Source organism: Myotis myotis, unplaced genomic scaffold (genome assembly GCF_014108235.1).
Source record: "Myotis myotis isolate mMyoMyo1 unplaced genomic scaffold, mMyoMyo1.p scaffold_m19_p_9, whole genome shotgun sequence".
NCBI lineage: Eukaryota > Metazoa > Chordata > Mammalia > Chiroptera > Vespertilionidae > Myotis > Myotis myotis.
The window spans coordinates 83,970,575-83,991,706 of record NW_023416401.1 but is presented as its reverse complement, the minus strand read 5'-3'; the positions used below and the strand labels follow the sequence as shown (position 1 = coordinate 83,991,706).

General features: G+C 49.5%; 1 protein-coding gene across 1 annotated transcript in view; it reads left to right on the top strand.

The window, feature by feature from the left end:
• Window positions 1-1,081: 1,081 nt before the first annotated feature.
• LOC118663487 (zinc finger protein 64-like) overlaps window positions 1,082-21,132 on the top strand; it is a 30,748-nt gene continuing 10,697 nt past the window's right edge. Inside the window, exons 1-4 of the mRNA XM_036323153.1 lie at window positions 1,082-1,629; window positions 4,604-4,843; window positions 18,124-18,285; window positions 19,761-19,823. Coding sequence (XP_036179046.1) covers window positions 1,584-1,629; window positions 4,604-4,843; window positions 18,124-18,285; window positions 19,761-19,823 — 511 coding nt within the window. The 5' untranslated portion in view covers window positions 1,082-1,583. The remainder of the gene's footprint in view (window positions 1,630-4,603; window positions 4,844-18,123; window positions 18,286-19,760; window positions 19,824-21,132) is intronic.

The window sequence follows — 21,132 nt, the reverse complement described above, 5'->3', positions numbered from 1 at the left end:
AAAGGAGCTAGTCCTGCAAAGACCAGGGAAAAGCAGAGAGAGGGCCTGAGGGCAGGAGAGCTGGTGTTTGAGCAACAGCTGGGAGGCTGTGGTAGGGGCCTGAGCACAGCAGGAGAGGACTGGCCAGCAGGAAGCTGGACTGGTGGGCAACAGCCAATCCACACCTAGCTCATTCCTGCCTCAGGGCCCTTGCTCTGCCGTCCTCCATCCCCATTCAAGTAGCACCTGCTCCAAGAGGCCTTCCTTGACCATTCCCACGGCCACTATCACATCCGTGTTTTATGTCTTCTGAGGCCTTACCACTGTCAAGCAAGAACCCTGCTGATCTGATGAGCATCGCTAGCCACTCCCCAAACTCTCTTTTTGGATCACCCCTGCAACTCCGAGGTCTAGCCCAGTGCCTGGCACATTGCAAATACTTATAAACAGAGTCCCTAGAGCAGTGGTTCTCAACCTTGGCTGCACATTAGAATCACCTGGGGATCTTTTTAAAATCCTGATTTCTGGGCCTCATCCTTGGGAAATTCTGTTTCTTTGTCACTAATGTTGTGGCCCCACCCCATAACAAAGACACAGAATTTCCGGAGGATGAGGCCCAGAAATCAGTATTTTAAAAAGATTCCCAGGTGATTCAAATGTGCAGCCAAGGCTGAGAACCGCTGCCCTGGAGAGACAGACTCCAGATGGCATAAAGTTGGATAAAATGAGTTCTAAGAAGAAAGACAAAGCAGAGGGAGGGAGGCAAGGCGGCTGGGAGGGGGAGGAGGGCCGCAGTATCAGACTGAACAAGCCAAGGGTGGTCTGAGCAGGGACTTCCCCTGGGAACTTAGAAATGCGCGTTCCCGGGCCTCGCCCCAGACCTACTGAATCGGAAACTCGGGCGGGCCCAGCAGCCTGTGCTCTGACAAGCCCTCCAGGTGGCTGTGCCCGGAAGGCTCGCGGGCCTCCGGGGCAGGGGCCTTCCGAGTCCGGTCCCAGGTGTCAGTCTCATCTGCATGATCGCGGTCCTCTCCTTGGCACCAGTCAGGCCCGGCTCCCACCAGCGCTCCGATGAGCTGCGCGCTGACGCTCAGCGGGCTTCCTCCCAGGCCCACAGCAGCGCCCACCCAGAACTGCAGCCCGAGGCGGCCTCTCGGCCACCCAACCCCCCTCCCAGCGGCGCGGCTGCCGGGCCTCCTCGGGGACCCTGCCCAGGGTGGCAGGTGCAAAGGCGCCCGAGCAGGGGAGGCCGAACGCATCGGCCCGGACCGCAGGGCTGCGGGAGTGGGCACAGCCCTCCCACCCGTGTCCACCCTACCCTCCCGGACTCCAGTGCGCCGTCCAGGTCCCTCGGGCCCGCGCGTCCGGGGCCGGCGGGTACCGGGCTGCGCGCAGCGCCCTGGAGCCGCTCCGCAGCCGGGCCGGGGCGCCGGGCCGAGCGCCCTCTAGGCAGCGGAAGTGGCGCTCGCTTTACATCCGTCCTCCCGCCGCCGGAGTTGGGAGAAGGAAGGCGGGGGGGGTGTGGAAAAATAAAGGAAAAGCCCTCTACCATGTAGACCAGTGCCCCCCACCCCAGCACCGGCCGGGCCCCCCCGTCTGCGGCCATGAACGCGACCAGCGAGGGCGAGAGCTTCCCCGGCTCCGTGCAAAGTAAGTGCTTCCCGGGCGCCGTGCGCGCTCCGGGGCCCGGGCCCAGGCCCGTCCGCGCGCAGCGAGCAGGCCCGGGGCCCCGAAATCGGGGTGACGCCGTGTCTGCGTCCCGGGGACCGCGGCGGGCGCGCTGGGCGGGAGGCGCCGGGGTGGCTTTGGGGTGCGGGCACCCTACGCGGCGCCAGGCTGGGGGCGCTCTCCGGTTCCGCAGACCCCTTGGAAGGGGGCGGTGGGGGAGGGCATGCCGTTCAGACAATCGCCATCCCCTTGGGACCTTTCCCGGTCCCCTTCCTCCTCCCCCCGCCCCCGCCCGTGGAGTTGGGGAGATTTGGGGTAACCGCTGCGACGCTGGTGGGAAAACTTCTGCCTCGGTGGCCCCAGATCCTTGAAGTGTGGGGATCGGAGGGTCTCACGAGGTCTGGCCGGCGGGGCTTGCCGCCTGACTGCAAAGCCTTGTCCACATTAAAGGTGGAGATTTGAATGGGGAATGGAGCCGTCGTCGTTCCTCGGAGTTTGAGGTTCGTTTTTATTTTCCTTAGGAGACAAGCAGCCCCTGGTTTCGTCCGAAGCATTGTTTCCCAAAGTGTGGTCCAGGGACTTGCGCGCACGCTAGCCACCTGGGAGCGCGGGCGCTTATTTTAAAAAGCAGAAAGCTCTCGGGGCCCCACCCCTCTGGTCGGGGCTGGGTTGCCGGAGGGATGATGGAGGGGGAGAGACCCGCCCTTTCCTGGGAGATTCGGGAGCACGTAAAGTTTGAGAACGCCTGGCACAAGGGTTTGCACACACCTGGCACATAGTGAGCGCTTAGCTGTTACTAGTTAACAGTTTGGGAGACTTTGGCTCCCCAACTTGGCAGGGTATGTTATTTGCATAATTTGTGAAAAGCACAGATTTTCCTAAACCCCAGCGCCCCTTCACCCCTCTTCCTTTACGGCCTTTCTCGGAAGTGGGACTCAGATGTGCCCATGTTTAACTCCTAGCCCACCTCCCCAGGTCATTCTGATGCTGAAACAGGTTTGGAGAACTTGACAAAGAAAAATAAATTCTTTTTGCTGGTGGTGAGCACGAGCTGTGCCCAGAGGTTTTTTTTTATTTGGTCTCAGTTCATTCTCACTACAAGTGCAAAGGTAGGTAATGTTTTATCATTCCAGATTTTCAGATTTGCAAATTCAAGTGGGGTCCCTCCTTCATAACCCAACCAGGAGACATGCTGGGGGCTGGGGACCCCTGCGCTGGCCTTTTACAAGCACCATCTCATTGGAGCCTCTTAACCAGGCTGTGAAGCAGAAACTTCTCCCCATTTCATCCTGGGCATCAGAACCGTCTGCGATGCAGGTCCCTCCATCGGAACCGACCGCGATGCAGGTCCCTTCATCTCTTGGTCCCTTGTTTCCAGTTAGTCCCAGGAGCATCTCAGCAGCCCCGGGGCAGGTTTTGAAGGAAAGGCCTCCTTCCTCCCATCCATTGACTTCAAAGTACTTAAGTGCAAGGTGGCTGATAAGGCATTGCCACGCCCCGTCTCGGAGCACCTCTCCCGCAGCTGTCCACCTCATTGTATTTCCCCACAAAGATCTCTTGTCTTAGTTAGACTTGGGGAAAATTGAACATAATGTAACTGACTTTGAATTTTTCAGGAAATTGATACATGGATGCCAGCCATATATGCGCAAAATATTTCTCATATCGTTTAGGCATGGGAAAAGTTAGGAATAATATCAAGACCTAGTAATTACTGAAATTTAAGAAGCACGGGGAACATGAAATAATGTGAATGTGTTATTACATAATTATATTCACAGATACATTTTAAAGATGTAGCACAATGCTTATGCGATCTTATGTGGGGAAAAGGTTAATTTTACAATACGTTATGATCTTAAACAATTTTCACTTAAAAACAATTTTTAACTGAAGATGAATGGAAGAAAATATTTTGTAATGTTCGTGATACACATACTGCTTCTCTTCTAAATTTTCTGTTATAAACATGGGTTTCCTTAGAAGAAGACAAAGTAAATTTTTTAAATAAAAATTAAGGTTCTCATGTTAGAGACTTATTAATTAGCGGTGTTTCCTTATTCAATAAGCATTACATAGCCCTTTCTAATATAGTGCCAGGTACTGTGGTGGGTACTTTATAAAGTAACACAGTATTACTACTTGGTATCATTACTCGGGGGACAATGCCCCTGTCAGTTAGGAATGGATTTTGGCCATACGTGACAAAACTGACCTATACTAGCCTAATGAGAAGTCTGCAGTTGGTTGATTCAGGCGATCAATGAAGTAAGGACCAGCATCTGTAGGCATCTCGACATTTTCCTCATAGTTACAATATAGCTGCACAAGCCCCTGCTATCACATCTGCATTCAAGGGAAAATGCCTGTTCCCTTTTTATCATGAAAGCCAAACTTTCTCCAGAAACTCCTTTAGCAGTGTGCTGCAGGTGTTCCGAAGTATGGAGGGGACCAACATTATTTAGAATGGTGGCTCTTACAATTAGGGGGGCGGGGGGGCGGGTGGATAGGATTTGGAAATGTGGAGGGATTCGTTTTCATGACTGGGAAGTACAACCATTCTTTTTTTTTTTTCTTGTTTGATTATCTTTTTTTTTTAATCCTTATGAGGGGGGAAAAAGAGGTACAACCATTCTTTATAGCTGGGCGGGTAGATGGCTGCTGATTTTTCGAAGTGCAGGGCAGACATGCATATCAAAGAACATTCTCCTGTAAAATGCCACTCGTGCGCCTAAGGACAAAAATGTGTTAGGAGCCATTACTTGGTTCTGGGTGCGTTACTGCTAGGACAGACTCGGAAACCTGTGTGCAAGGAAGAAGAGGGAAGTGGAATGGACATTGAGCCGGCAACTAGCCATGTCTGCCACCATGCCCTGTTTTCCTATGTGGGTTTGGTTTGTATTGTCATTTCACACTGTTTGGGATTAATCTGTCACTTTCCCTTTGTCCCATGGAGTTCCTGGGGGCACAACGGTGCTGGTCGAGCTGACCCCCGACATCCATATCTGCGGCATCTGCAAGCAGCAGTTTAACAACTTGGACGCCTTTGTAGCTCACAAGCAGAGTGGCTGCCAGCTGACCAGCACGACCGGGGCGGCGCCCAGCACCGTCCAGTTCGTTTCCGAGGAAACGGTGCCTGCCACCCAGACACAGACCACCACCAGGACCATCACCTCGGAGACCCAGACCATCACAGGTACGGCGGGGGGATGGGGAGCCGAGCAAAGTGGGCCATGTCCCAGGTGCCGCCACGGAACTTGTGAAAAATATAGTTTCCCAGGGTTCACCCGCTAGGGTTGCTGGTTCATTATTTTTAACAAGCTCCACTGGGAAACCAGTTGCCCAGCAGGGTTTGGGAACGGCTGGGTTAAAACATTATGTGTTAGCAGTTATACATGTTGTCACATGTTAAACAAAACAAAATTTAAAAAACAAGTTTCTAAAGCAAAAACCTAATTCTAAGAGGAAGAATACTCGCAAGGAAATGCATTGCTGTTTAAAAAAAAAAAAGATAGCTATTCTGGGTGATGGGAATATGTATGTGGTCTTCACATTTGCATTATTTGTATTAAGAGATAAAAAAAGAGGGGTGTTTTTGTTGGTTTTTTTTTTGCCTGTTTTTAACCCTATAAGCAGACATTGATGTCTCCCTCCCCTGGGGTACAACCAGGAAAACAGAAAAGTTCATCCCAGTTCTGGGTGGTATCCGTTCACTCCACCAAAAGTAAACTGTAGATGGATCCCAAATTTAACTGTGTATAATGAAACCATAAAAGTCCTAGAGTAAATACTATACACACAGACGCACACACATGTGTACCCACAGACACACGCGCGCACACAAACACACACATACACCTACACTTACACCTATATAATCTGTCTTAAGGGGTCAGACAGATAACTTTACAAATATGAAGTAACCCATTTATATGTTAGTACTGACATTGTGGGGTCCTGTGGGGAATTGGAAAATGTATTCCTTAGCTAAAGGCATTCACATTTTTAAATTAAAAAAAAAAAATACTGTGCCTACCAAGGAAGACAGGTTGTGGACACCACCACCAAAGAAAAAGAAGCATGCAAGTAGTTGCAGATTAACTTGCAATTTTTCCAAAGTAAAAACAATGTATCGAAAAGTCTAAAGACAACTGGAGAAGAGTATTGTAACATATATGACTAAGGCCTAATGTTCGTCATATGTAAAGAACTCCTAAAAATCAGTGACGTCGAGAAAAAGAACCAAGTGGAAAAGTCGGCAAAGGATAATAGGTGCTAGACAAGAGGCACCAGCAGGGAAGTATGCTTGCTGCCTCAGCAGTGAAAGACATGCCTGTCGACAAGGCTTAGGGGGAGGAGCTGCTCCCCTTCCTGGGGAGGTAAATTCACGTAACCTGGGTGATGTTGTGGTATCTTTTGGGTTTTCAATGTTAGATTTCAGATCTTTCACATTTCAAAATGTACATGAAACACATTTACCCAGTAAGTCCACTCCCAGGTATTTATCCGGTAAAACTTATAGCGCATACTGTAAAGAAAGTGGAACTTTTATATGTCTACAACAAGAGGAAATTAGATAAATCAATTATCAGAGATTCAGACAGTGGAGTAAAACTTGGCCTTGAAAAGGGGAGATCTATATGCAGACAGAGAAAAATCTCAAAGTGTAAAACTCACACAGATGCATACATATATATCATTATGTTCAAGGGCAGCTTCTAGAACAGGAGTGAGGCAGGTCATACTAATGAGAGGCATGTAAACTGTGCACATTAGGGAATGGTGAGGACTGTGGCAAAGCGGAGATAGCTGCTCTTTGGATGCAATCAGATACTTGAGTTTTTCAGAGAAACCAACCAAATGTGAAATTTCCCAAACTTTGCAACTTTGATGGCCAAACAAAACACATCTGTGCGCCTGACTGAGCCACAGGCTTTTTTTTTTTTTTTTTTAGCATATTCTCACGTTTACCAAATAGTTCATCTGGAGCTGAGGCGTGGAGAACACCACCTACTTTCTCTTCATCACATATATGTGGCTGTGATGTTTGAATTTGTTGGTAGTAAGCAAAGTTCTGCAGTTGTTTCCCTAATGCACCCAAAATAGTGTTTCTGCTGAGTTTTTAAAACATTGAAATATCATTAACTGATCACCTCACAAACAATAATAATACCTCAAGGTCTTCCCACTCTCTCCAGAGTTTATCTTAATTATTATTTTAGAGGAAGTCACCAAGACATTTGAAACCTAAAATACACCTTGGAGATGGGCCTGGTGCAACCTTCTCATCCTACAGCTAGACCAGTGTAGCTGTAGATGTGGCTGAGAGATGGCCAGGGTCCCACCACAGGATCAGGACAGTCCTGGGACTCAGGTATCGTGGCCCTTACCCCGGGCGCCTTCTCTCTGCAGACTCAGCTCCCTGTCCTCAGAAGCAGACGCCCGGTACCCTCACGCTATGCCGTGGTGCCACGGTGTGAGAAGGCGTCAAGGCCCACACTTTATTTGTGTTCCAATCGTTACATCCTTCTGTGTTCTGAGCCTTTGCCTATGAGGTTCCCTCTGCCTGAAATACCTTTCCTGTCTTTGCCTGACTGACGCCAGCTCAGCCTAAGAGTTTAAGGTTCATAACTGTCTGCACACAGAGCATCTGGCTTATCCTGGAACATCCCCTCCCCTGTGAATTGCAGCAGCCGAGACGCACACCTTTCTGTTTTCCAGAGGAGCCAGGATTCCTCTGGCCTCAGAGCTGCAGTGCGTGTTGTTCCTCTGCCTGGAACTGACTTAATTCTTAGGCGTCCCTCAGAGCTGCACCTAGAGGCATTTCTTCCAACCCCCCTCCTTAATATCACACTCATACACTATTCTCTCAGACCAGGTCAGGTCCCCATAACTCAATGATTATGTAGGCATGAACCTTAAGGTCTGCCCCATCACTGAACCATAAGCACCATGAATGAGGTCAGGGCTGCACTCAGGGCTTGCAAGAGGCAGCTGGGCCACAGAGGGACAGGGAGGTGGGAGGCAGTGAGAAACCTCATCTCAGAAGTGGCGGGAGGGAAATCATGGCTAGCTTCTAGGTGGAGGTGACTTTTAACCTGGGACCTGCAGAGTGAAAACTAACCAAAGGAGATGAACAGATCATTCTAGGTCAAGTGATCAATTCAACTAGTATTGGCGGGGGACTTGCCAAGAGCCAGGCCCGGTGCCGGCATTTTCTGGGTGCTGTATAGTTTTCACAGCCCGATTCACTGAACAAGAGCTGACACTGACAGTGCAGAGTGTCCTCCATGCGGAAGCCCTACAGCCGGGTTAGAACCCCCAAGGTAACTGCAATCCCATCATCCGTGTTACAGTTGGGGAAGCAGAGACACGGGGCTAAGTGTCTCTTAGCAGAGGGAACACGTGTCTCAGGCAGAGGGAACAAGTCCCCCGCCAATACTGTCCCTTGGCAGCCACACAGGGCTGCCAAGAAGGTGCTGGCAGGAGGGCGCTCATTCTGGGTTGAGTAAATGAACCACTGACTACCCAAGTGACATTCATCAGTGAAACTGACCCCACACCCAATGGCTCCTCTGTCCTCCTAGTTCTTGGCCCGATGACATCCATCTCAGCATTTCCACTGCCCACGTTCCTTCACTCATGCTGTGCCTCAGTTGTGCATACCGTCCTGTACGCTCGGGCCAGACCTGGAGTCCTCTTTGTGCCCAACTCATGGTGGCACCCACTGCACATGTCGAAGGGAGCACCCAGCTCCGAGCTCTGAGCTCCGGAGACAGAGAGCTGGACTCGCATCGCAGTCTAACGCCTCACAGCCCTGGACCGGGCAAGTCACTTACATGCTCTGATTAATATTCCTCATCTGGCCCTCCTGGTGTGCTTGGTGGTTAGAGCGTCGGCCTGCACACCAAGGGGTCTCGGGTTCGATTCCTGTTCAAAGGCACGTACCTTGGTTGCAGGCTGGGTCCCCGGCCCGGTAGGGGCTTGTGCAGGAGGCAACCAATGGATGTGTCTCTCACATTGATGTTTTTCTCCCCCATCACTTCTCCCCACACCTCCCTTCCACTCTTATCTAAAAGCAGTGGAAAAGTACCCTCGGGTGAGGATTAAAAAAAATAATTCCTCCTCTGTACAAAGAGATCATTATGGTGCCTAACACGATTAGGGCATAGAGTTAGCACCAGGTATTGTAAGGATTCTGCAGCGATCCACGGAAAGGACCTGGGGCAGAGGGATGGGACTCAGCAAATGACTGATTTTCTTAACGAGGAGGTGAATGAACAGATGGTGAGGTCTGCTGCTTTTCTGCCCGACTCAGCTGCCCTTTCCGATCGTTCCTGCGCCTGTGCCACAAAACAAGCGGAATCTTGTGGGTTTCCTTTCTTTCACACAATTTAGTTTGGTTTTCTGGGCCCAGCTCCCCCTACACCGGGGCATCAGTGTCCCACCCGTGACGATGCCCAGACCTGCCTATGGACCTGCTGTGGACTGGAGTCCCCAGGGAGCTTGTTAAGGACCCTGGTGCCTGGCCTCCGCCTCCTGGAGCTGCACCTCTGGCTGAGGCGCAGGCACCTGGTGCTTAACAAGCTCCCGGGGGATTCCGGTCTCAGCCAGGTGGGAGAGCCCCTCCCCGCCCGAGGCCACAGCCCGAACCCGGACTCCGGCAGCTCTCTCCAGATGCCCTCTCCCGGACGCGGTCCAGGCTTGTTTCTCGCTCTTTGGTCCTTGATGAAGCCGACCTCCTCGCCACTCAGCCCCTGGGTCTCTCTCTGTCCTACACTAGCTGGGTGTACAGTAGCATGTATTCTCCGCCGGTAGTTTGGAAGCTTCCTGCTTCACATTGGATTGAAGAACTTGCCTGTAGGAGCAGTAAAATTAGATGCTGATGCTGGTGGGGGGAAAATAGCATCCCACGTGCATTTTCTAAGTTCTGGCTTAAAATCGTGGGGCTTTGGAGGCAGGGGCCTGGGTTCGAGTCTTGGATGCATAGTGCCGGAGGAGCCAAGGACTCTGGGTGTCTCGTTTTTAAAGTGGGGGCAGGAATAAATGGCAAGTTCGAGGCCCTGAGCCGGATGGGGCGGAGCTCCTGCCGTGAGCACTTGCGGTCACCGTGGGCATGTCACTTAGCCCCGTGTCTCCGCTTCCCCAACTGTAACACGGAGGTGATGGGGTTGCAGTCACCTTGGGGGTTCTAACCCGGCTGTAGGGCTTCTGCATGGAGGACACTTAGCACTGTCAGTGTCAGCTCTTGTTCAGTGAATCGGGCTGTGAAAACTATACAGCACCCAGAAAATGCCGGCACCGGGCCTGGCTCATGGCAAGTCCCCCGCCAATACTAGTTGAATTGATCACTTGACCTAGAATGATCTGTTCATCTCCTTTGGTTAGTTTTCACTCTGCAGGTCCCAGGTTAAAAGTCACCTCCACCTAGAAGCTAGCCGTGATTTCCCCTCCCGCCACTCCTGAGATGGGGTTTCTCACTGCCTCCCACCTAGCACTCACCGCAGTCGTAACTGACCAGTTACTTGGTGACAAGCAGTTTTTACTTAGCCAGAGAAGTGAAGTGGGGTGCTGTTGGGGGTCTGGCAGTGTGGTGGATGCAGCAGATGGAGAGTCGGAGGGCCGTGGGCAGCCAGCTGAGAGAGGAAAGCGGCCGGACAGCTAGGAGCCATCGTTGGGAGATCTTGGTGTTGCTAGGAGCCAGGCTGGCTCTCCCAGCCCAGGCTGTTCTGTCGAACATAAACAGTGTCACAGAGCATCAACATGGTCAGGGCCACTGTGACCATGGAGGAACTGGAAAAAAAAAATGCCTTCGTCATCGTTTGGCGCCACAAAATAGCAAACATCCCCCCCCACTGATCTGAGCGACGCCTGCTTCTCTACCTGTTACAGCTTTAGCCTCCTCTGCTGCTCGGTAATGTTTATTAAGATGTCAAATCACAGACTTTCCCCCACTTTTTCTTTTATTTTTAAATATGATTTATTGATTTCTTTCTTTTTTTTAGAGAGAGAGAGAGAGAGAGAGAGGGAAGGGAGAGGGAGAGAGAGATGGAAACATCAATGATGAGAGAAACATCAATGGACTGCCCCCTGCGTACTCCCTACTGGGGATTGAGCCCGCAACCCATGTGCCCTGACTGGGAATCAAGCCATGACCTCTTGGTTTATAGGTTGGTGCTTAACCACTGAACCACGCCGGCCAGGCTCCCCCACTTTCTGGCAGCTTCCAATGCAGGCTCCCTTGAGCCCTCCCCCAAAATTACCTAGCATGAGCCCCAAATCTGAGTCCTTTCCAGCACCCTGTCACTGAGACTCCATGGCTCCCATGGTCTGAGGGTTCCCTCCTGCAGTGAGTAATGAACTTAGTCACCTGCAGGTGTGTCCCTGGTCTGTGGCCAGAGGACATTGACATAGGGAAGAACAAACTCACCTCGTTGATCTGAAAGCCTTAAAAAAGAATCTGAAGGCTTGTTTGGCCTGTGAGCCATTGATTAGTGGTTTCATTTCTAGTTTACTAGACTGTCAGTCTCCCTGCAGGCAGGCCTGGCCCCTCACAGGCGCTCAGAGAAGCAGTTACCGAGTGAGAACAGGAGCGGGCGCTCAGCTGTAAGGATGAAGTTCATTGACAGCCATGAAGCACAAGGCCTGGCGCCTGCCCCATCCCGGGGCCCAAGGACAGTAGCTCTGGGCCTATTGTGCGCCAGATGCTGGAGCCGAGAAATGGAGATGCTCACCCCTGGAGACTTCCAAGCCCGTGAGCAGGGGAGCAGGACCGAGGTGTGAGACATGCACGCCCAGCCACGTGGGATGAGCACAGCCTTGTCAGAAAGGAAAAGGAGTCGTTAGTCACCAGGGGAAAGCCAGGGAAAATACTGTGAGGTCAAACGTATGAGTCGTCTTGAAAGAATCACCTGCCTTTGGGAGGAAGATGGTGGAAAGGGGGCATTTCCTGATGGTGGTCTGCGGGTGGGGCAGCTCGAGGCAAGATCTGATAACCGTGCCCAGAGATGACCCGGGAAGTAGTGGTAGGAGCCATGCTTCATCTCTGGCCTTTTTTCTGAAGGAGCTGGGGAGCCATTGAAGGTTGTTGAGCACGTGAGTGACGCAGTAAGACAAACTATGTAATGATTTGTCATACAATGTGGCAACAATAATACTAGCTAATTCTTTGTTGTTTTTTTAATATGTTCTTATTGATTTCATAGAGAGGAAGGGAGATAGAGAGAGATAATTAGCTATGCCCGGACCAAGAGGTCACAGTTCGATTCCTGGTCACGGCACATGCCCGGGTTGTGGGCTGGATCCCCAGTGTGGGGCTTGCAGGAGGCAGCCGATCAGTGATTCTCTCTCATCATTGATGTTTCTCTCTCTCCCTCTCCCTTTCTCTCTGAAATCAATAAAAATCTAGTTTAAAAATATAGCTATAAAGATATCCAGACTTTACCCCTGATATCTCCATCAGAATCTCTGGTACATGATCAAATTTGAGAACCACCAGACCAGGAAAAGGGGAGACAGGAAGGAAATCTATTGGCATGGGCGTCTGGCACATAGGAGGTGCTCAGAGATCTGAATGAATAAGTGAGCCCCGCACTCGGAGAGGACGGGGGTGTGGGAAGTGGGAAGGAAGCTCCATTCCGCCTGTAGTGGTGGGTTTTTTGTTCCTGTTCAGTGATTCTCAGTCTAGTGCGGGTTCACTTTGTTTTAGGGAGGACGGTTGGTTGTTTGCCTGTGACAGTAGTTTAAGCCCGAGAGGAGACTTTTATTTAGAAGGGAATAGGGAGTCACTGAGGACCAAGGGTAAGGATGTGGCTGGAACTCAAAAGAGAGTGATACTGGCCAGTCGGTGTGGTTCAATGGTTGAGCGTTGACCTATAACCAGGAGGTCATGGTTCGATTCCCAGTCAGGGCACGTGCCCAGGTTGTGGGCTCAATCCCCAGTAGAGGATGTGCAGGAGGCAGCCAATCAATGATACGCTCTCATCATTAATGTTTCTCTCTCTCCCTCTCTCTCTCTGAAATCAATAAAAAAATATATATTTTTTAAAAAGTGGCTCTAGCCCAGTGATGGCGAACCTATGACACGTGAACTCATTTTTTTGGTTGATTTTTCTTTGTTAAATGGCATTTAAATATATAAAATAAATATCAAAAATATAAGTCTTTGTTTTACTATGGTTGCAAATATCAAAAAATTTCTATATGTGACACGTCACCAGAGTTAAGTTAGGGTTTTTCAAAATGCTGGCACGCCGAGCTCAAAAGGTTCGCCATCACTGCCGGTTTGGCTCAGTAGATAAGTTTCGGCTTGTGGACTGAAAGGTCCGGATTCGATTCTGGTCAAGGCACATGCCCAGGGTTACAGGCTCGATCCCCAGTTGGGGGCGTGCAGGAGGCAGCAGATCAATGATTCTCTCTCATTGATGTTTCTATCTCCCTCTCCCTTTCTCTCTGAAATCAATAAAAATATATTAAAAAAAATAAAAATGTAAAAAGCGATGGACACCAGAAACCAGAAATATATTCGGGATTTCGGATGTTCACGGTTCAAAGTGTGGCCCGAGGACCAGGCGCCTGCTCAGGAGCTTGTTAGAAACCCAGTCTCGGCCCCGCCCAGAGCTGCTGACTCCGAATCTGCATTTAAAGAGATCTCAGGATGGTCTGTGTGCTTGTTACACGGGGAGAAGCGCGTCGTTGGCGTGACAGCTCCCAAGTTTTATGCCTCTTTTTTTCTGCAGAAGGAAAGTCCATGCCAAAACGCAGTCTTAGTCCCAATTCTTAATTCCAGGGCAAGCGGGTCTGATTGGCCTGTCAGGTGTCTGCTGGGACAGGAAGGTCTGAGCATGCAGGTCGCTGCTCACATCCCCGTTTTACTGGCAAAAGAACTGAAGAGCAGCGACGTGGTTCGGTCAAGACCCCATAGCTAGTGAGTGGTGGGGACAGAGGTTGGTCCCAGGTCAGCCTGGCATTTACACACACAGCACATACACACTCCCAGTCATCCCTGGGGACGAGTGGCGACTCCAACACCAAACTGCACACAGACACTCAAAGCAGCCCCTCCTGATCAAGGCCACCTGAAGGCTTTCCCTGTGGGGCCTGCAGGTCCCATGGCAAGAAGCCGAGTGTGGGGGAGGGATGAAATGGGGGTCGGGGGCACTAATAAAGCCATCCAGGAGGCTCCAACAAGACTGGGTAACTTGGCTGTTGAATTCCAGACACCTGCAACAGAAGAGGATTAATAATCACACGCTTCTGTGTTCTGTATTGAAATGTCACCTCCTCACTGAGGCCTTCTGGGATTACCTTACTTAAAGTCGCATGCCCCCAGCACTTCCTGTCCTACTTCCCTGCTGTATTTGTCTTCATAGCATTGAGCTATAGAGTATTTATTTACATTTTTATTTTTTTTTTGCTTGCACACTCACAACTAGAGTGCCAGCTCCACAAAGGCAGGGGTTTTGCCTCTGGCTCACTGATGTGTTTCCATGCCTGGCACACAGTAGGTGCTTTGTAAATTTTTGCTAAATTAATCAGTGAAGAATGGCAATAGCAGTAACAGTTTCACAGGCTTGATCTCTAATCCTCACAACAGCCCGAGGAGATAGGAATGGGAATCGCCCTGTTTTTCAGGTGAGGAAGCCGAGACTCAAGAAGATAAGACTTAGGAGCCCAAGCCCTTGAACAAACCCTTTCCCATCCAGGAGACATCTGTTTGGGGTGACTCACATGTTATGTGTGAGCAGCCCTGCCTCTGAAATGATCCCTGCAGTTGGGTGCCTGGCCCTTTGCTTCCTGCCGTCTCCCCAACACAACAAAGGCAGAATGGACAAACGGGGCTGCACCAAACTTCTGCGCGTCAAAGGCAACAGCAGACTGGAAAGGCAGCCTACGGAATGGGAGAAAGTATTTGCAAGCCACACCTCTGAGACCTGGTTAATATCCACATTCCTCCCGCGAGCCCCCTCTGCTGTGACTTGCCATGAAATCCTGGGGCGCTGAGGCTCACAGGAGAGGGGCCGGCGGGAGGTCAGGAGCTGAAGCCCCGCCCATCTCCCCGGAGTCATGCTCAGCTCAGGGGACGGGGGCCCTGCATTCACCTCCTGGGAGGACTGAGAGGGACTCCTTGAGCTGGCCTGTGGGGGACCTGGCCACTCCCACAACCCTGCTCCCCACCCACCACACACACCTGCCAGCCTTCTTTTTGTGCAGAAAGCTGTGGAGCAGAAAGCTAGGAGGTCATGTGAACATGCCCAGCCATCCTAGTTAGCACTGCAAACCCTATGTCCTGGGTGACCCTCGGCCCCCGGCAAACAGGGACGTTGGTCTCCCTGGGTCTTGGTCAAACTCCCCTTGAGAATCCAGTGCCATTGCCTAGTTCTGTTCACCTGTAGACTCGAGCATGGCCACATCCTGGCTTCTGCTTCTCTCGTTAACCTTTGCAACAACCTCATGAGGTGGGCGCAGTGACTGTCTCTACTTACAAGGGAGGAAACTGAGGCTCACACTACTGGCCTGAGGTCTCCCACAGCAAACAGCTGGACCTGGCCCTTACACATCAGCCAAAGCTACAGTGTAAGATCCCCGGCAGGGAGGTGCACCTTAGAATTAATGAGATTGCTGTCGGCCGACAGGCAGTCACAAACAAGGTGCTCTCTGGACCCGTGAACTAACTTGAGCCTATGGAGCCCATTTTGGTCACTTCGGCCGAGTCGTGAACCTTTTCTGGAACTACGCACATCGAGTTTCACTGCTGGTTAGAACGTCTCCCAGATGCTGCGTGATGATTCGGGTTGAAGATGAAAAGTAACTGTTCCCAGAGATACCTGGAAACAGTCGTAGGGGCTCCGTCTGCTAGTGATGAAGCACATGTCTGCGTTGGAGGAACAGCCCCTCTGTTCCTGAGACGCAGCAACAAGAAGGGTGGGTGGCCTCCGCTGGACAAAGCTGGGCTAATTCTTCCTGCTGGAACGCACGGAAAAGGGCCACCTGTGCCAGTGGTGCTCAGGCTCAGACTCAGCTGGGCAGATGGTTAGAACGCAGAGCGCTGGGTCCAGCCCAGAGTTTCTGATTCCGTAGGCTGGGGTGGGGCCCAAGAATTTGCCTTTGTAGCAAGTTCCTAGGTAGGTCAGTGCCCCTGGCTGGGGTCCAAACAGAGCAAGGGAAGCTGGAGCCAAGAGCCAAAGCCGAAGGAGTAGATGGGACACGACGTCAGGAGAGGCAGGTGTGGTCGATGGACACATCTGAGAGACTTGGCATGAAGGCGGGACATCCGCCTGCAGAATGGTTTGGCCAACTTTGAGCAAAAGCCGCTTCACTTCCCTCCGCATGTTTCAGTTGAGGACAACGGAAGCCAATTCCAGCATGACAGCAGCGCTGAACCTGGGAATGGCTGAGGGCATTCCCCCAAACGGGGTACATTAGAGCAGTGGTTCTCAACCTTCCTAATGCCGCGACCCTTTAATACAGTTCCTCATGTTGTGGTGACCCCCGACCATAAGATTATTTTCGTTGCTACTTCATAACTGTAATTTTGCTACTGTTATGAATCGTAATGTAAATATCTGGTATGCAGGATGTATTTTCATTGTTACAAATGGAACATAATTAAAGCATAGTGATTAATCACAAAAACAATATGTAATTATATATGTGTTTTCCAATGGTCTTAGGCGACCCCTGTGAAAGGATCGTTTGACCCCCAAAGGGGTCACGACCCACAGGTTGAGAACCGCTGCATTAAATTGATCGTTTGCTGACAGACAGCTCAGGGCATCTTAATCTACATGTGATTGCCTCCTACTGGCTGAACACCTGAACAGCCGTAGGCTAATTCTCCCCATTCTGACAATGCCTCTGTATACAAAAACCTGACCCTTTGAAGTGTGTATCCCTGCCTCGCCTCAGGACAAATTGTGTTAATAAAAAGCATGGAGTCCTGAGACAAGGAAAACTTAGCTCCTGTAGCTAAAGCTCCTCTGACCCCCAATGCCTTTCAAAATTATCTTTCGTCTCTGGACTCCTATTTAATGTACGCACAGCCTTCTCCAGATTTCCTGAACCCTTCTTGATGCTGGAACAAGAACCCCGGCAGAGGACGATGGAAGCCATGGGTTTCCTCAGACACCAGATGCTGGTGGAACCAGGTGTTCCTGGACATGCATCAGGATGGTGTTGTCATTCTTGCCTCGGTGTCCGGGGGGTGGAGGTCCACACAGCCAAAGAGTTCTAAAAGGACCCATGCCACATGTGCGAAATTTCTAGGGAACATCAGTACTAGATACAAAATGAGGAATATGAAAGCACCGCATCGTCAGGTGTTTAATTGGCGGCTTTTTAAAATCTGTTATACACAAAGTAACGGTGCATCTTACAATCTATAATGGCTTACATTCAGAGAATGAAGATGTTTGTTAAGAGAAAATATAGCACCTCAAACCTGTGGCAGAGATGTTGTTGCTTCAGCCACAGCCCAAATAGGCAATGATGTGAAGTCTGTCGATTTAAATAAAGAAGTTTGAGACTACCTGTTTTATCTCGTATAATGATAAATCTGTGTGGTCCCCTTTTTTTCATTTTCCCTCAAAACTTCAGTGAGAACACAAGAATTCCTTTTTTAGGAGTACTTGTGTTAAAGAGTGGTTTTGGGAGAACTTGTAGTTTTACCCAGGATTTCTTCAATCAGTTTCTTTCCAGTTGTTCGTTAGGATTTTTGTGGTAAAACCCTGGGCGGAGTTGCTCAGTGGTTAGAGCGTCGGCCCGCACACCAAAGGGTCTCAGGTTTGATTCCAGGTCACCTATCTGGGTTGCAGGTTCAGTCCCCGGCCCCAGTTGGGTTGTGTGCAGGAGGCAGCCAGTTGATGTGTCTCTCTCACATCAATGTCCTCTCTCCACCTTCTCCCCACTCCTACTCCCCCTGCCTCCCTTCCACTCTAAAAATCAATGGAAGAAATATCCTCCGGTGAGGATTAACAAACAACCAAAAAAAAAGAAAGAACCTAAAGCCTTTGCCTGAATTAACAGAAAACCTACCTGGTGTAAAGGTGGGGACGTTTCTTATTTATGAAGGAAGCCTAGGTTTGGATGGTTTCAGAACTCTGGCCCAACATCTGATTTTCTTGCTGTTCCCTTGTGCTTACAGAATGGCTGCCACAGATCCGGGCACCACATCCTCACTCCAGCATGTCCAAAGACAGGAAGTGGGGTGACCAGGGCGGCAGGAGTGAGCATTCCTCCACTGTCTCTCTTCCCCCACTCGTTTGTTTGTTCTGAATCCGGGAGGAAATCTTTTCCAGAACCCTCAGCGTGTATCTCCCATGTTCCACTGGCTGGAATGGGGCCGTGTGAACACTACCAAGCAGCTAGGGAGGCTGGGAAAGCCACCTAACATGTTCACGCGCTAGAGAGGCAGGCCGGCCAAAGGGAGAGCTGTTGGGTATTCATAGTATGAAAATTAATAACCACCCTGTCTTTCAGTTTCAGCTCCAGAATTTGTGTTTGAGCATGGCTACCAGACGTATCTGCCCACGGAAAGCAACGAAAACCAGACGGCCACTGTCATCTCTCTGCCCGCCAAGTCACGTGCCAAAAAGCCCTCGGCCCCACCTGCTCAGAAGAGGCTCAACTGTTGCTACCCAGGTAAAGGCAGCCTTGTGTCCTGCTTGTGCAAAGGATGTGACGTTGTGCAGGTTCCAGGGTCCTACATCATGAACTCAACGTAGATGGGCTCCCAGCTCCCCGGCTTACACGTCAGAGCCCCGTATTTGCATCATCCCGTACGCCCTACCTCCGCTATCCCGGGTCACCATGTACCTAGGCCAGTGGTTCTCAACCTTCTGGCCCTTTAAATACAGTTCCTCATGTTGTGACCCAACCATAAAATTATTTTCGTTGCTACTTCACAACTGTCATGTTGCTACTGTTATGAATCGTAATGTAAATATCTGATACGCAGGATGGTCTTAGGCGACTCCTGTGAAAGGGTCGATCGACCGCCAAAGGGGTCATGACCCACAGGTTGAGAACTGCTGACCTAGGCTCTTGAGACTTTCACAGCCGTGGGACTTTGAAATGGGAGGTGTGAGTTTCAGGTGACTGTGAATTTTTCATGTAGTGCGGTAGCTTAGGAAGATATCCAAAAGATTGCTCTTTTTTTAGTTTAAAAGAGAAACTGCACAAAAAAACCCACAAATTTTTATTTGGAAATAATTTCAGAATTACAGAAAAGTTACAAAAATTGTTCAAGCCCAGCTGGCGTGGCTCAGGGTTGAGTGTTGTTATGAGCCAGGAGGCCACAATTCAGTTCCCAGTCAGGGCACGTAACGTAGGTTGCAGGCTCGATCCCCAGTGGAGTGTGTGCAGGAAGCAACTGATCAATGCTTCTCTCTCATCATTGATGTTTCTCTCTCTCTCTCCCTCCCCTTTCCTCTCTGTAATCAATAAAAATATATTTAAGAAATAATAATAAATTGTTTGAAAATTTTTCTGTATTCTTTCATCTAGATTTTCCAAATGTTAACATATTACATGTAATTTGTCATTTTTCCTATATACATGTATATTTATATATTTTCCCCCTCACACCATTTTAGAGTAAGTTGCAGACATGCTGTCCCTTTGTCCCTCAATATGTATTTCCTAGAAACAAGGAAATTCCTATGACCACAGTCCAATCATCGAAGTCAGGAAATTCACATTGATACACACTGTTGTCAAATAACTGACCTTATTCAGATTTTACCAATTGTCTCTGGGTCAAAAGAAAAACATTTTTGCCCTGGTCCCAGATCCAGTTCAGGATCACTCATTGCCTTTAGTTTCCAGGTGTCATTTCCTTTCATGACCTTGACATTTGTGCAAAGTACAGGCCAGTTATTGGGCACAGTGTCCCTCCGTTGGGTTTGTCTGAGGTTTCCTCCCGATTGGACTTAGGCTCTGCAATGTGGGCCGGACGCGCAGGAGTGATGTCATGACCGTGGTTCATCGCGTCGGGGGCACGGGACACCTGTGTGTCCTGTTTCTGGGGGTTATGTAACTCTCATCGCTTGGCTGAGGAAGTGTCTCCGCTCTGAAGTGATGATGTCTTGTAATTACTCTCTCCTTGCCTTTTTAAGGTTGCCAGTTCAAGACTGCCTATGGCATGAAGGACATGGAGCGGCACTTAAAAATCCACACAGGTAAGTTCCATTTCTTTGGCACCGACGCCCTGACACGTCCTCTGTGCTAAGAGCTGGGGATCCAGACAAGTCAGACACAGGACATGACAGAGAACCTCAGTGCCTTACACACACAAATAAATAAAAGCAAGATGCTGTTCCTACACGTGATTTTGGCAGAAAATGTCTAAAGCAATAAATCCAGGACTGAAACAGACCTGAGCGAACTTAACTAGTGGCAATGTGAATGAACTGCTACAGCCATTGGGAAAATTAATTTGCCAGAATGAATTAAAATTTAAATGCACCTATTTTTGTCATTTTTGAGGAGATGATTGTATAAATGTGTCTCTGTGTGGATGTTTGTGTGAGAGAGAGAGATGATTGGTGAAGAGAGGAATAAGGGGGGAGAATAGTAACATTTCTTTGATGTATCTTTACACTGTATCATTGGATGCAGTGAGTGTGTTAATTATGCAATTTTGAAGGGGGGATTTCATAAATAAATACTTTTTATAAAAGGAGAGAAAATAATCAGTGTGTGGGAAAAAGAAAAATGTGATTATTTCTAGTGATTTTAAATTTATTTAATATGTTACTTTTATGTCTCCCCAATTTTCTGCAAGGAAAAGGAATTGCATTTTTACACTGTTTTTTTTTTTAACAAAGTATGAGATACCCCTAATTCGATGCTACAGACATGTATAAATTTAAAAATGAGTGTATAAGGTAGAGACCCACTGAGATCTGGCTTAGGTGTCACTGATTGCCTGAAGACCACATTTTAGCCTCAGCATTTGGAAGATCGGTTGTTTCTGATACTCCTTGGCCCTGGCCAGTGATTGCCTTATTGCACTGGCGGCCACCATCGGATCCTATCAACCTCACAGTGACCTGCCACCTGAATTTATTCTAATTATCAGCATGTTCAGTTATTAAGTTTCAAGTATTGGTAAGCATTCTCAATGTAACAAGCAGTGAATTTCTCCACACGGATTTCATGTGCTGAAGTTCCGTCAGCCAAGTGTCACATATTCATCATTGCACGAGTACAGTGCTGTGATTATTAATGAGGCTTGGGGAAGCATTATAAAAATATAAGTAAGGCCCTGGCTGGTGTGGCTCAGTTGGTTGAGCATCGTCCCATGCACTGAAAGGTAGCTGATTTGATTCCCAGTCAGAGCACATGCCTGGGTTGCAGGCTCGATCCCCGGTCAGGGGCATGCAGAAGGCAGCTGATCGATTTTTCTCTCTTTCTCTCTCTATCCTCTCTCTCTAGAAAAATCAATTAAAAACATCTTTTAAAAAGTATATGTATATGTGAGTAAGG